Source organism: Symphalangus syndactylus, chromosome 9 (genome assembly GCF_028878055.3).
Source record: "Symphalangus syndactylus isolate Jambi chromosome 9, NHGRI_mSymSyn1-v2.1_pri, whole genome shotgun sequence".
Taxonomy (NCBI): domain Eukaryota; kingdom Metazoa; phylum Chordata; class Mammalia; order Primates; family Hylobatidae; genus Symphalangus; species Symphalangus syndactylus.
In genome coordinates, this window is record NC_072431.2 from 15,032,400 (window position 1) to 15,047,544 (window position 15,145).

At 38.5% G+C, this 15,145-nt stretch overlaps 1 protein-coding gene across 3 annotated transcripts in view; it reads right to left on the reverse strand.

The window, feature by feature from the left end:
* The window catches only part of MIA2 (MIA SH3 domain ER export factor 2), a 125,861-nt gene that overhangs the window by 86,821 nt on the left and 23,895 nt on the right, over nt 1–15,145 (reverse strand). For all 3 annotated transcript variants that reach the window (XM_063609280.1, XM_055291458.2, XM_063609281.1), the window contains exons 6-7: nt 10,819–11,037; nt 10,614–10,714 (exon numbers count right to left, since the gene is read on the reverse strand). In XM_063609280.1, coding sequence (XP_063465350.1) covers nt 10,614–10,714; nt 10,819–11,037 — 320 coding nt within the window. The remainder of the gene's footprint in view (nt 1–10,613; nt 10,715–10,818; nt 11,038–15,145) is intronic.

Below are 15,145 nucleotides of genomic sequence, written 5' to 3' on the forward strand. Positions count from 1 at the left end.
TAATTAAACAGGCAGTGTCACAGACTTTTAAGATTTACTCCTTTGGAAGAAAATCAAAATTGTGGAGCCACATCTTTAATCTCTGTACTAATGATGTAAGAGTTGTTCTCAGAACACGTAGTTCAATCAGGAACTACCTGTTGAACAATAGCTGGGTAATTTCCATTGTATGTTCTGTGAATAAATGAAGCATTCTACTTAAGAATATATAAACGTTAGAACTCAAAGAGGCTCCTCAATTGTAAAATAGAAAAAAAAGTAGTGTTAAAAATAGAACTACCATTCGACCCAGCAATGTCATTACTGTGTATATACCCAAAGAAAGTAAATTGTTTTAACAAAAGACACATGCACTCTTATGTTCATCGCAGCACCATTCACAATAGCAAAGACATGGACTCACCCAAGGTGCCCATCAATGGTGGATTGGATAAAGAAAAGGTGGCACATATACACTATGGAATACTATGCAGCCATAAAGAATGAAATCATGTTCTTTGCAGCAACATGGATGCAGATGGAGGCCATTATCCTAGGTGAATTAACGCAGAAACTGAAAACCAAATATCACATGTTCTCACTTATAAGTGGCAGCTAAATCTTGGGTACATACAGACATAAAGATGAGAAAAATAAACACTAGGGACTCAAAAATGAGGGAGGGAGCAGGTCAAGGACTGAAAAACTACCCACTGAATACTATGTTCACTATCTGGATGACAGAATCAATAGAAGCCCAAATCTCAGCATCACGAAATAACCCTTGTAACAAACCTGTACATGTACCCCTTGAATCCAAAATAAACAAGGAAATAAGAAAGGAAGGGCCAGGCGTGGTTGGGTCACACCCATAATCCCAGCACTTTGGGAGGCCAAGGTGGGCAGATCACTTGAGGTCAGGAGTTCCAGCCCAGCCTGGCCAACATGGTGAAACCCCGTCTCTACTAAAAAATACAAAAAATTAGCCAGGCATGGTGGTGTGCACCTGTAATCCCAGCTACTTGAGAAGCTAAGGCAGGAAAATTGTTTGAACCCAGGAGGTGGAGATTGCAGTGAGCTGAGATCACACCACTGCACTCCAGCCTCAGTGACTGGGTGAAACTCTCAGAAAAAAAAAAAAAGAAAGAAAGAAAGAAAAGAAAGAGAGGGAGGAAAGAAGGAAGGAAAACAAAGGTAAAGAGAAAATAAGAGGGAAGGAAAGGAAAGGAAAAGAAGAAAGAAAAGAAAAGAAAGATGCTGGGCATGATGGCTCAAGCCTGTAATCCTGGCACTCTGGGAGACTAAGGCAGAAGGATTCCCTCGAGCTCAGGAGCTCCAAACCGGCCTGGGCAACATAGTGAGCTCTCGTCTCTACAAAAAATTTAGGAAAAAAAACAAAAAAAATCCACCAAGATCAAGTTGGCTTTATCCCTGGGATGCAAAGCTGGTTCAGCATATGCAAATCAATAAACGTAATCCATCACATAAACAGAACCAAAGACAAAAACCACATGATTATCTCAATAGATGCAAAAAAGGCCTTTGACGAAATTCAACAGTCCTTCATGCTAAAAACTCTCAATAAACTAGGTACTGATGGAACGTATCTCAAAATAATAAGAGCTATTTATGACAAACCCACAGCCAATATCATACTGAATGGGCAAAAACTGGAAGCATTCCCTTTGAAAAGTGGCACAAGACAGGGATGCCCTCTCTCACCTGTCCTATTCAACATAGTGTTGGAAATTCTGGCCAGGGCAATCAGGCAGGAGAAGGAAATAAAGGGTATTCAATTAGGAAAAGAGGGAGTCAAATTGTCCCTGTTTTCAGATGACATGATTGTATATTTAGAAAACCCCATCGGCTCAGCCCAAAATCTCCTTAAGCTGATAAGCAATTTCAGCAAAGTCTCAGGATACAAAATCAATGTGCAAAAATCACAAGCGTTCTTATACACCAATAACAGACACACAGAGAGCCAAATCATGAGTGAACTCCCATTCACAGTTGCTACAAAGAGAATAAAATACCTAGCAATCCAACTTACAAGAGATATGAAGGACCTCTTCAAGGAGAACTACAAACCACTGCTCATTGAAAGAAAAGAGGACACAAACAAATGGAAGAACATTCCATGCTCATGGATAGGAAGAATCAATATCGTGAAAATAGCCATACTGCTCAAGGTAATTTATAGATTCAATGCCATCCCCATCAAGCTACGAATGACTTTCTTCACAGAATTGGAAAAAACTACTTTAAAGTTCGTATGGAACCAAAAAAGAGCGCACATCACTAAGACAGTCCTAAGCCAAAAGAAGAAAGCTGGAGGCATCACGCTACCTGACTTCAAACTATACTACAAAGCTACAGTAACCAAAACAGCATCATACTGGTACCAAAACAGAGATATAGACCAATGGAACAGAACGGACGCCTCAGAAATAACACCATACATCTACAACCATCTGATCTTTGACAAACCTGACAAAAACAAGAAATGGGGAAAGGATCCCCTGTTTAATAAATGGTGCTGGGAAATCTGCTAGCCATATGTAGAAAGCTAACTGGCTAGCCATATGTAGAAAGCTGAAACTGGATCCCTTCCTTACACCTTATACAAAAATTAATTCAAGATGGATTAATGACTTAAATATTAGACCTAAAACCATAAAAACCCTAGAAGAAAACCTAGGCAATACCATTCAGGACATAGGCATGGGCAAGGACTTCGTGAATAAAACACCAAAAGCAATGGCAATAAAAGCCAAAATTGACAAATGGGATCTAATTAAACTAAAGAGCTTCTGCACAGCAAAAGAAACTACCATCAGAGTGAACAGGCAACCTACAGAATGGGAGAAAATTTTTGCAATCTACTCATCTGACAAAGGGCTAATATCCAGAATCTACAAAGAACTCAAACAAATTTACAAGAAAAAAAAACCCCATCAACAAGTGGGCGAAGCATATGAACAGACACTTCTGAAAAGAAGACATTTATGCAGCCAACAGACACATGAAAAAATGCTCATCATCACTGGCCATCAGAGAAATGCAAATCAAAACCACAATGAGATACCATCTCACACCAGTTAGAATGGCGATCATTAAAAGTCAGGAAACAACAGGTGCTGGAGAGGATGTGGAGAAATAGGAACACTTTTACACTGTTGGTGGGACTGTAAACTAGTTCAACCATTGTGGAAGAAAGTGTGGCGATTCCTCAAGGATCTAAAATTAGTAATACCATTAGACCCAGTGATCCCATTACTGGGTATATACCCAAAGGATTATAAATCATGCTACTATAATGACACATGCACATGTATGTTTATTGCGGCACTATTCACAAGAGCAAAGACTTGGAACCAACCCAAATATCCATCAATGACAGACTGGATTAAGAAAATGTGGCACATATACACTATGGAATATTATGCAACCATCAAAAAGGATGAGTTCATGTCCTTTGCAGGGACATGGATGAAGCTGGAAACTATCATTCTGAGCAAACTATTGCAAGGACAAAAAACCAAACACTGCATGTTCTCATAGGTGGGAATTGAACAATGAGAACACTTGGACACGGGGTGGGGAACATCACACACTGGGGCCTGTCATCTCGGGGGGGATAGGAGAGGGACAGCATTAGGAGAAATACCTAATGTAAATGATGAGCTAATGGTGCAGCAAACCAACACGGCACATGTATACATATGTAACAAACCTGCATGTTGTGCACATGTACCCTAGAACTTAAAGTATAAAAAAAAAAAAACCTAGCCAGGCATGGTGGCACATGCCTGTAATCCCAGCTACTCAGGTGCCTGAGGTGGAAGGATTGCTTCATCCCAGCAGGCTGAGGCTGCAGGGAGCTGTGATAGGGCCACTGCACTCCACCCTGGTTGACAGAGCAAGACCCTGTCTCAAAAAATAGAAAAGAGAGAGAGAGAGAGAAAAGAAAAGTGCTAAGGGGAGTAAATTTTCAAAAGACATCCATTAAATTTTCAGATTACTCTTGCCAAGGCTCCTTGTGGGGATCTGAAAGAGATACTCTCCTTCTCTTTCCATTGTTGAATCAGGAGAGTCAGTATACTAGTAGCTGTCCAAAATCTGCCTCCTTGGCTGGGCAGTCTGGACTGCGCAGAACTGCTTTTCTAGATTCCTCCTCACTGGTCAGGGCATCTCTGAAGGAAAGGTAAGAGCCCCATTCAGGGGCTTACAGACAAAAACCCCCATCTCCCTGGAAAAGAGCACCTGGGGGAAGGGGCGGCTGTGGGCAGAGCTTCTGTGGATTTAATCGTTCCTGCCTGCCAGCTGTGAAGAGAGCAGCTGATCCTAACAAGAGGGATTCTATCAGCACAGCGCACCAGCTCTGCTAAGGGGCAGACTGCCTCTTCAAGTAAGTTCCTGACCCCCTGCGCCTCCTGACTGGGAGAGACCTCCCAGCAGGGGTCGGCAGACACCTCATACAGGGGAGCTGCGGCAGGCATCAGGCCAGTGCCCCTTGATGAAGTTTCCAAAGGAAGGAGCAGATAGCAATCTTTGCTGTTGTGCAGCCTCCACTGGTGATACCCAGACGAACAGGGTCTGGAGTGGACCTCTGCAAACTGCAGCAGAACTGCAGAAGAGGGGCCTGACTGTTAGAAGGAAAACTAACAAACAAAGCAACATCAACATCAACATAAAGGACCCCCACACAAAAACCCCATCCAAAGGGTCACCAGCCTCAAAAATCAGAAGTAGATAAATCTATGAAGATAAGGAAGAACCAGCACAAAAACGCTGAAAATTCCAAAAACCAGAATGCCTCTTCTCCTCCAAATGATTGCAAGTCCTCTCCAGCAAGGGCACAAAACTGAACAGAGAATGAGATTGATGAATTGACAGAAGTAGGCTTCGGAAGGTGGGTAATAACAAACTCCTCTGAGCTAAAGGAGCATGTTCTAACCCAATGCAAGGAAGCCAAGAACCTTGATAAAAGGTTACAGGAACTGCTAACTAGAATAACTATTTTATTTTTTTATTTATTTATTTATTTATTTTTTTTTTTTTTTTTTTTTTTTTGAGACAGAGTCTCGCTCTGTCGCCCGGGCTGGAGTGCAGTGGCGCAATCTCGGCTCACTGCAAGCTCCGCCTCCCGGGTTCACGCCATTCTCCTGCCTCAGCCTCCGAGTAGCTGGGACTACAGGCGCCCGCCACCGCGCCCGGCTAATTTTTTGTATTTTTTAGTAGAGACGGGGTTTCACCGTGGTCTCGATCTCCTGACCTCGTGATCCGCCCGCCTCGGCCTCCCAAAGTGCTGGGATTACAAGCGTGAGCCACCGCGCCCGGCCGAATAACTATTTTAGAGAGGAACAAATGACCTGATGGAGCTGAAAAACACAGCATAAGAACTTCGTGAAGCACACACAAATATCAATAGCTAAATCAATCAAGAGGAAGAAAGGATATCAGAGACTGAAGATTAACTTACTAAAATAGGGTGTGAAGACAAGATTAGACAAAAAGGTATGAAAAGGAACAAACAACACCTCCAAGAAATATGGGACTATTTGAAAAGACCAAATCTGTGATTGATTGGTGTACCTGAAAGTGATGGGGAGAATGGAACCAAGTTGGAAAACACACTTCCAGATATTATCCAGGAGAACTTCCCCAACCTAGCAAGGCAGACCAACATTTAAATTCAAGAAATACAGAGAACACCACTAGGATATTCCTCAAGAAGAGCAACCCCAAGACACATAATCATCAGATTCACCAAGGTTGAAATGAAGGAAAAAATGTTAAGGACAGCCAGAGGGAAAGGTCAGATTACCTCAAAGGGAAGCCCATCAGACTAACAGCAGATCTCTCTGCAGAAATCCTACAAGCCAGAAGAGAGTGGGGGCCAATATTCAACATTATTGAAGAAAAGAATTTTCAACCCAGAATTTCATATCCAGCTAAACTAAACTTCAAAAGTGAAGGAGAAATAAAGTCCTTTACAAACAAGCAAATGCAGAGGGATTTTGGCACCACCAGGCCTGCCTTACAAGGGCTCCTGAAAGAAGCACTAAATATGGAAAGGAACAACTGGTACCAGCCACTGCAAAACCACACCAAAATATAAAGACTAATGATACTATGAAGAAACTGCATCAACTAATATGCAAAATAACCAGCTAGCATCATGACAACAGGATCAAATTCACACATAACAATATTAACCTTAAATGTAAATAGGCTAAATGCCCCAATTAAAAGACAGAGACTGGCAAATTGAATAAACAGTCAAGACCCATCAGTGTGCTGTATTCAGGAGACCCATCTCACGTGCAAAGACACACATAGGCTCAAAACAAAGGGATGGAGGAAGATTTACCAAGCAAATGGAAAGCAAAAAAAAAGCAGGAGTTGCAATCCTAGCCTCTGATAAAACAGACTTGAAACCAACAAAGATAAAAAAAAAAAGGGCCTTACATAATGGTAAAGGGATAAATGCAACAAGAAGAGCTAACTACCCTAAATATATATGCACCCAATACAGGAGCACCCAGATTCATAAAGCAAGTTCTTAGAGACCTACAATGAGACTTAGACTCCCACACAATAATACTGGGAGACTTTGACGCCCCACTGTCAATATTATGAGAGACCGACGAGACAGAAAATTAACAAGGATATTCAGGACTTGAACTCAGCTCTGGACCAAGCCGACCTAATAGACGTCTACAGAACTCTCCAACCCAAATCAACAGAATATTTTTCTCAGTGCCACATAGCACTTATTCTAAAATCGACCACACAATTAGAAGTGAAACACACCTCAGCAAATGCAAAAGAATGGAAATCATAACAGTCTCTCAGACCACAGTGCAATCAAACTAGAACTCACGATTAAGAATCTCATTCAAAACCAACTTGATTACTGTTAAAGCTCAGATAAGTTTTCTTTCTAAAATTTCTTGAATTGTTGCTTCCTTCTCTTCATTTACCTTCTCTCCTTCTGGAAATTCTATTCTTGGCATAAGTCTCTTGGCTTGTTCTATATTTTCTTTTTTACTCATAATTTCTATTTATGTTTATTTTCTTTTTTAGATAGTTTCTATATTTGAACTTTCAAAACACTTATTCAGTTTTCAGTAGTGCTGATTCCAATTTCTTCACATTTTTGGAATCTTAAAAATTAAAAATCATTTTTTCCAAAACCTTTTGCTTTCTCATAATTTCTTTCTTATATTTTTAAAAAGCTGCTTCCTTTAATTTTCCGTTGCTTTTGATGTGGTGGAATCATTTAAGAAATATCATTTTAATTTTCAAAAGAAAAATGTAGTGTTGATCCCTAGTACTTGAACATTACAAAGAAAGTATGTTCTGCACAAAATCTACCTGAAACTACAGTGAATTGGAAGAATTACCTAAAATATTTAGACAAGAAGAAAAGGAAACCTTTCACCTAAATGTAACTGGAAAATTGCTTAAATTTTCCGTTTACTACAGCTATTCGAATCTATATTATGGGTGCTTAATAGATACATTCAGATTGTTAGAATCCTAGATCTAGCAGGAACTCTCAGATTATTTAGTCCGAAGGTTATAAACTTAAAGCCCTGTAGAGACCAAGCAGTTGACGTAAATGGAGGAAAATGGAGAGTCCCTGTCTATGTAAGCAAGCACTAACCAACTTGAGTTTCTTTTTGCTCAAGAAAAATTGGCAACTATGTATCACAGTCTTCTACTGTTTCAAGAGAACCCAGAAATTCAGATTTTAATATGAGCTCACCTTTTAAATGTTGACAATTGATTCATAACTTTCTTAGACAATACAAAGCCAGTTTTGACCAGCAGCCTGTGATCTCATCTCGGCTTCTGATATTGGAGTTTTCAAACTGGAACTCCTTCCCAGACAATAAATGACTTTCCAAGATCACAAGATAATTAACATAAATTTAAATTCAATATTTTCATGTCTAAATAATTTCAACCAAAATGGTCCAAGTAAAATGTATTTGACTATGTTTACTGAGTCCACAAAAATAAGCATATTTAGTATAGACTTTATTAAATAAGCACTTTATATAAAAGTATCATGTGTTGATCAGCAAATTATCTGTTCAATTATTTAACTTCATTCATATAATTTGTGGAGGAGGGGGTTAAGAGGTCAGCAAGACATACCAAAAAGTAGAAGTGATTCCATGGGGAGTTGAGTTTTATTACGGACTATTTTGTAATTATCATTATTGTTAGGTTTTCTTTTCTCCTAACCTGGGACAGATTTCTAACTTTTTCTGTTTTTGTTTTATTTGTTTGTTTGAGACAGAGTCTTACTCTATGGCCCAGGCTGGAGTGCAGTGGCATGATCTTGGCTCACTGCAACCTCTGCTTCCCAGGTTCAAGCAATTCTTGTGTCTCAGCCTCCCAAGTAGCTGGGATTATAGATGCGCGCCACCACGCCCAGCTAATTTTTGTATTTTTTGTAGAGACGAGGTTTCACCATGTTGGACAGGTTGGCCTTGAACTCTTGACCTCAAATGATCGGCCTACTTTGGCCTCCCAAAGTGCTGGGATTACACTCAGGCCTGTAGGCCTGAGCCACCATGCCCGGCCTAACTAACGTTTAATAATCAATATCTTCAACATCAAATCATACAGAATAAATTAATGATTTCTCTGAGCTTATTTATCATGTAATGTCAACTTTCTTAAACCAAGCAAAAAAAAAATTATGTGAGGAAGAGGCCTCTGAAAGCAAAATGATGTATGTTATTAAGCCAAGTTTTCACAAAGACTCAGTGGCACCACCATCTAACAGGTCCCCCAAGCTAGAAACCTTTTAAGTTATCAGGTCCCCGAGCTGGAAACATGGTTTCCTCACTTTTCCTTATAATTCTCCATGCTGCATTCAGTCAGTCAGTAAATCCAATGATTCTATCTACAAAAGATCTATCCAATTTGTCCTTCCAATCATTTCGACTACCACCATTGGATGTTAGGCCAGAGGCTAAAAAATGTGGCTAGTGGGCCAAATCCCACTCACAGAATGTTTTTTTCTGAACTGCATGGTGTTTTATTTTACTCTGAATATTTGCCAGTATTAAAAACTGCGAGATTTCACACACAGAAGTCCAGACTTCCAGCTTTTCTTGAAAATCAGAATATCTGGGAAACTAGGCTGAAGGTAAGTAGTACCTTTATCCTTTAGACAGCGCATACAATCTCTAGTTGGCTACAGTTCTCACTTTTACCCACACTTCACTCATTTCATTTGGGTTAGTAAACCCTGATTTAGACTTTCGCCATCTCCTCATTTTCAGAACTAACGCAACAGCTTCTTGACTGGACCCCCTGCCTCTGGTCTTTACCCCTTTAATCTTCATTTGACAGCATTGATAGACTTTATAAATCAAACTTTTTCATTTTACTCCCTGCTTAAAATTCAATAGTGCCCCATCATCTACAAGATAGAGTTGAACTCCCTGTTATTTGAGCCATCTGTACTTCTTCAACTTCAGCCTATGTTCAATCAAACTCAATTGCTTATTGTGCTCCAAAGTGCCATATTCTCTCCCACTTCACTACTTTAAAAGTGCTCTTCTCAACCCAGAATGCTTATCCTTTCTCTGTCTGGCTAACTCCTACTCTTCCTTCAAAATCAGCTCAAATATGATCTTCTCTGTGACACTCTCCCAGGCTCCTTCTCCCCACCCTCTCTACCTAACACTCCCAATCAATCTACTAGGCAGCTACTCCTGCGTATCAGTAGCACCCTGCGACTCTTATAGCACTATATTAAAATTATTACTTTTTTATCTGTGTCCTCCAACTAGAGTGAGCTTCTTGAAGACAACCACTATTAAATTTCAGCTTAAAATATAAATAAGAAGATAAAAGTGCTTCCTCAATCATTTCTATCATAGCAGTAGATGAGGAAAGAAACATTTGTAAAAGGCCTCTTATATGCCAAGTACTACAGCTAGTCCTTTTGCAATATCTCATTTAATAGTAAAATTTACAAGTGAAAATAGAATTTGGAGTTTCAGTTACAGCTTGGTTAAATTTGATATATATTAGTTGCTTTTGTACTCCAACATTATACCATTTTGAGGTTACAACTCTCAAATGAATACAAACAAGTTGCTTTTCATTTTCAGTTTTTGTTGTTTTTTTTTTTTTTTTTTTAGAGATAAGGTCTAGCTATGTTGCCCAGACTGGTCTCAAACCCTTGGGCTCACTCTTCCCTTTTATTCTCCTTGTTACATTCAGTAAAAGGATCCTCCTGCCTCAGCCTCCTAAGTAGTGGGAACTCCAGGCACATGCCACAACACCCAGCTCTAGTTCCTATTATTCCTGAGTTAACTTATTTAGGACATAACTTTCCCTAATTTGAAAAATGGGGAGGGTGGAGTAAAAAGCAAACACCACTCAAGATCAACATCAACATTAGGGAAATGTTTTTAAAAATCAATATCCATTTAACAAAACATTCATATAAAGAGAAATCTTACAGGTAAGATGTCATGGAAATAGAAACATTATATAAACATTGAACAGGGAGGATTCATTCAAACATATTTTGTAGCCACTCTTATATTTAGCAAAATAGGTAAAATTATTGCAAAAGGTTTAAAAGGCAAACTTACCCTTTCTGTAAGAATTACAATTGGTGAAAATGCAGAATTCATGAAATCATAAACATCAATTTGGATTAAGCATTTCAGAATCTGAAACTCAGAAGTATCTTCTGTTGATTTATAAATAAAAATATATTAGCATGATATTATATAACTTCTGATTCTAATTTCTTCCTTAATTGATGCGTTAGAGAATAAATAACCCGTTTCTTACCTTTTTGAGAAATATAATTTTGAGAAGACAAAGAGTTATCAGTTGAAACCATCTGACTATTTAGCAGGGTATTTTCCACAGATCTGTCTGTCTCCACCAGAGCAGGCCCTTCAGTGTCTACTGATGGTTTTGAATTTTCATCACTATCTTTAGAAGATGAGAGTTCAAAATATACTTCTTCGTGAATTCTCGTAGGTAACTCTATGTTAGAGACCATATCTACAAATAAATAAAAAGAAATGTGTTTTTCCAAAATACTTGCTTTGTTGAGGGCTCCCCTTTTGCTGTCTAGGCAGGTCATTTTTCTGAACTTTTGTAGGCCATTATGATACTTCGTTAAAGAAAGGATACACTAAAACATAAATTGTATCCTGTATTAGTTCCTATTGCTAGTAAAATAAATTACCAAAACTTGGTGGTTTAAACAATGCGAATGTATCCTCTTAGAGTTCTGGAAGTCAGAAATTCTAAAACCAAGGTGTTGAAGTTGTCAAGGCTGCATTCCTTCAGGAGGCTCTAGGGCAGAATCCATTTCCTTGCTTTTTCTACTTTCTGGAGGCCTCCTGCATTCCTTAACTCATGGCCCCATCCTGCATTTTCAAAGCCAGCAGTGTAGCATCTTCTAATCTCTGTCTCTCTTACTCTGATACCCCTGCCTTCCTCTTATAAGGAGCCTTGTAATTATATTAGACACACAAGGATAATCTCTCCATTTCAAGATCCCTAATCACATCTGCAAGGTCCTTTCCACCATGTAAAGTAACATATTCTCAGGGTCTGGGGGTTAAGATATAGTCATCTTTTCGGGGGCTTTTATTCAGCCTACTACATAGCGTTTTCTTTATTCCTCAGCCAAGGAAGAATTACAAAAGCTATATATAATTCTATTCTCTACATGCCTTTTTGTCCTAAAAATTACTTTTAAAAAACCCTAAAACTAACATAACTGTCAACAATTCTGATGTACTATGTATGTATATATATAGTACATATGACTAAGAATAAGGCAACACATAGATTCCCTTCAGATTTCATTCCTGCTATGTATGCATTTGTTAAACAGAAGGTGTAATATCTAAAAAAAACTATCAGTGTGGTCCTGAAAAACAATAATAAAGAGTAGTAAGTGAATTGTTCAATGTCTAATTTTGCTCTTTGAACTTATGAGTCTTAACATAGCACTTTGACACTTTCATTTATTTATCATTGTTTAAAAGATGAAAGTCCCAATTGAGCAAACACATATCAGTAATTTAGTAATAGCACCTGTGGATAATACTTAACAAGAGCATACAAATCAGCAGTCTGAATTCAAAGGGATTATTGTACATACAGGACTCAAGTAGTGATCTACAATAATGTTTAATACTATAAGAAAAAAAGGATTATTCAATAATTACGCTCAAATTTATATGTAGCTATATTGATTATTTTAAAGTACTGTTTTAAACTGCATTTGAAATAAATATATAAGAAAAATGAATTTTCCCTATACCATTTTCATATTTAATTATATTTTAGATATTATTTACACAATTAAACCTAAGCTTTAAGATTTATATTAAATACAGATATGCTTTTCTTTATCATTGCTTATTAGCAGAATTTTAAGTCAAATAAAATAATTTTTAATATTTAACTGTACTGGGGAAACTCATTATTTAAGTATGCACAATTGGAATCCTTCTGTAAAATAGTTATTCACATTGTAATATAAATAACTGTTCCCTAATTTACCCATTTTGTAAATTCCTAAATCAGTATGTTAGTTTTCTATAAATGTGGTTATCTCAAGTCTGAGCCTTTCACAAACATAGATTCAAGATCAGCGATTCATCTTGCTTATGCACTATAATTACATCAAGTTTTCATTTGTTATTTCCTGAAAGAGTTGTTGGAATCTGAAAAGATTGGCTGTTTAACTCTTTCTCTAATATCCAGAAAATAGGGCCTGTGGCTTTATAGAAATCTCTCTTTCAGGATGCTTTTTTAAAAACAAATTTTTGCATGATCTCATGTTGCTTTTCATTCAGTTTTTATTTAATATTGTAGTGTTTTGGAATAACCCACTTTGTTAATAAATGACGTCTTTTTTCCGAAATTTAAAAGAATTTCTGAATATTTTCATAAAAGTTCCTCAAAACTAGTTAAAATTGCAGGAACATCCTATTCTCATTTAACTATTTACCAATTTTAGAAATTCTTCCAGTATCTCTATATGAAATGATAAATTTTAAATATATATATATCTCCACATATTTTTTTTTTTGAGACTGAGTCTCACTCTATTGCCCAGGCTGGAGTGCAGTGGTGCAATTTCAGCTCGCTGCAACCTCCGCCTCCCGGGTTCAAGTGATTCTCATGCCTCAGCCTCCCGAGTAGCTGGGATTACAGGGGCAAACCACCACGCCCGGCTAATTTTTGTATTTTTAGTAGAGACAGGGTTTCATCATGTTGGCTAGGCTGGTCTCGAACTCCTGACCTCAAGTAATCTGCCTGCCTCGGCCTCTCAACGTGCTGGGATTACAGGCATGAGCCACCACACCCCGCCAATATTTTCTTCAGAGAAAAAGTGTCACTGTGTTGCCCAGGCCAGCCTCAAAACTCCCAGGCTCAAGTGATCTCCCACCTCAGCCTCCCAAGTAGCTGAGACTAGAGGGTCACACCAACACTCCCAGCTGAATAAAATGTAAGAAAGTGATTTTTCTGTGAAATCCTTTTGTATTCCTTGAGTTTCTATGATTGTGCTCTAAAATATTTTTATATATCAATCTTTGGAATCATCTGGATTTCTGGATCTAATATTGTTTGGTTGTAGTCTGTCTTCCTTCTAATTACTGTGATCTGCCTTTTCATAAATATTCCTTTAGGATCTAACAAGTTCAGAACAAGAGAATTTGCCTTTTAATTCGCCTTTAACAACCTAAAAAGGTCTCTAAGCTTTTTAGTCATAAAAAGCATCACACCTACACCTTTCTCATTTGGAAAAGGGTTAGAATCTAAATATCTATATGTTGGTTGAGGATGTTGAGTAGACAGCTCAGATTTTAGGGAATGTTAAGGTATTACGTATAGTTCTGGAAATTCAAAAAAATCACCTGGTTCTAATGGAAATGTGTTTCCTTCTGAGTTTGTTGCCCTCTTCCTGTGAAAGCTTTTCTGTCATTCTAGGGTTTGTTTTTGTATTATTGGTCAATATTTGCTGCGTTATATTCTGTCCATCATAGAGTCATAACGATGGAGATGTCAGAAAGTCATAAAGTTTTCTACTTAAAATACCATCCACATGTTTTTAATCATAGGAGTTGCTAGATACCTGGATATCTAGACCTGAAAGTATTATCTTATATTCTGTTGCCCACTGTTGAACTCTCAGAATTGAGGGACTTGAAGGAGAAAGTTGAAAACTTTTTCCCTTTTTTTTTGCTTGAGTTTTCTTATTACCTTGAAACTTAAAGAAAACCCTTGTTATCAGCTGGGCACAGTAGCTCATGCCTGTATTCCCAGCACTTTGAGAGGCTGAAGTGGGAGGATCCCTTGAGCCTAGGAGTTGGGACCAGCCTGGACAACATAAGGAGACCCCATCTCCACAACATATAAAAATAAATTAGCTGGGTGTAGTGGTGCACACTTGTAGTCCCAGCTACTCAGGAGGCCAAGGTCGAGGGATAGACGGACCCTGGAGATAGAGGCTGCACTGAACTGTGATTGCACCACTGCACTCCAGGATAGGTGACAGAGTGAAACCTTCTCTCAAAACAAAAACAAAAGAAAACTCTTGTTATCATAGTTCTTCTCAGGAAAAACAAAACTACAGACCTAGAATAAGATCTAATTTAATAATCAAAACTATTTAATTGAAGTTTCCCTTAGCTGGCCAGGCACAATGGCTCACACCTGTAATCCTAGCAGTTTGGGCAGCTGAGTGGGGCAGATCGCTTGAGCTCAGGAGCTGGAGACCACCATGGGCAACATAGTGAAACCCCGTCTCTATAAAAAATACAAAAATTAGCGGCTGTGTTGGCACGTGCCCATAGTCCTAGCTACTTGGGAGGCTAAGGTGAGAGAATTGCATGAGCCCAGGAGGTCGAGGCTGTGGTGACCTGAGATCATGCCACTGCACTCCAGCTTAGACGATAAAGTGAGACCCTGTCTGAAAAAAAAAAAAAAGTTTCCCTTAGCTTAGGTTTCTCAGAAAATCATTCACATATAGTTGTACTGGGAAGGTGTTATTGGGCTAAACAGCGAATGTGAATGAGAAAATCCACACCTACCAGAATAGGAAATCAATAGACATTATCTAAAATAGGATAATCAAAGCAGGACA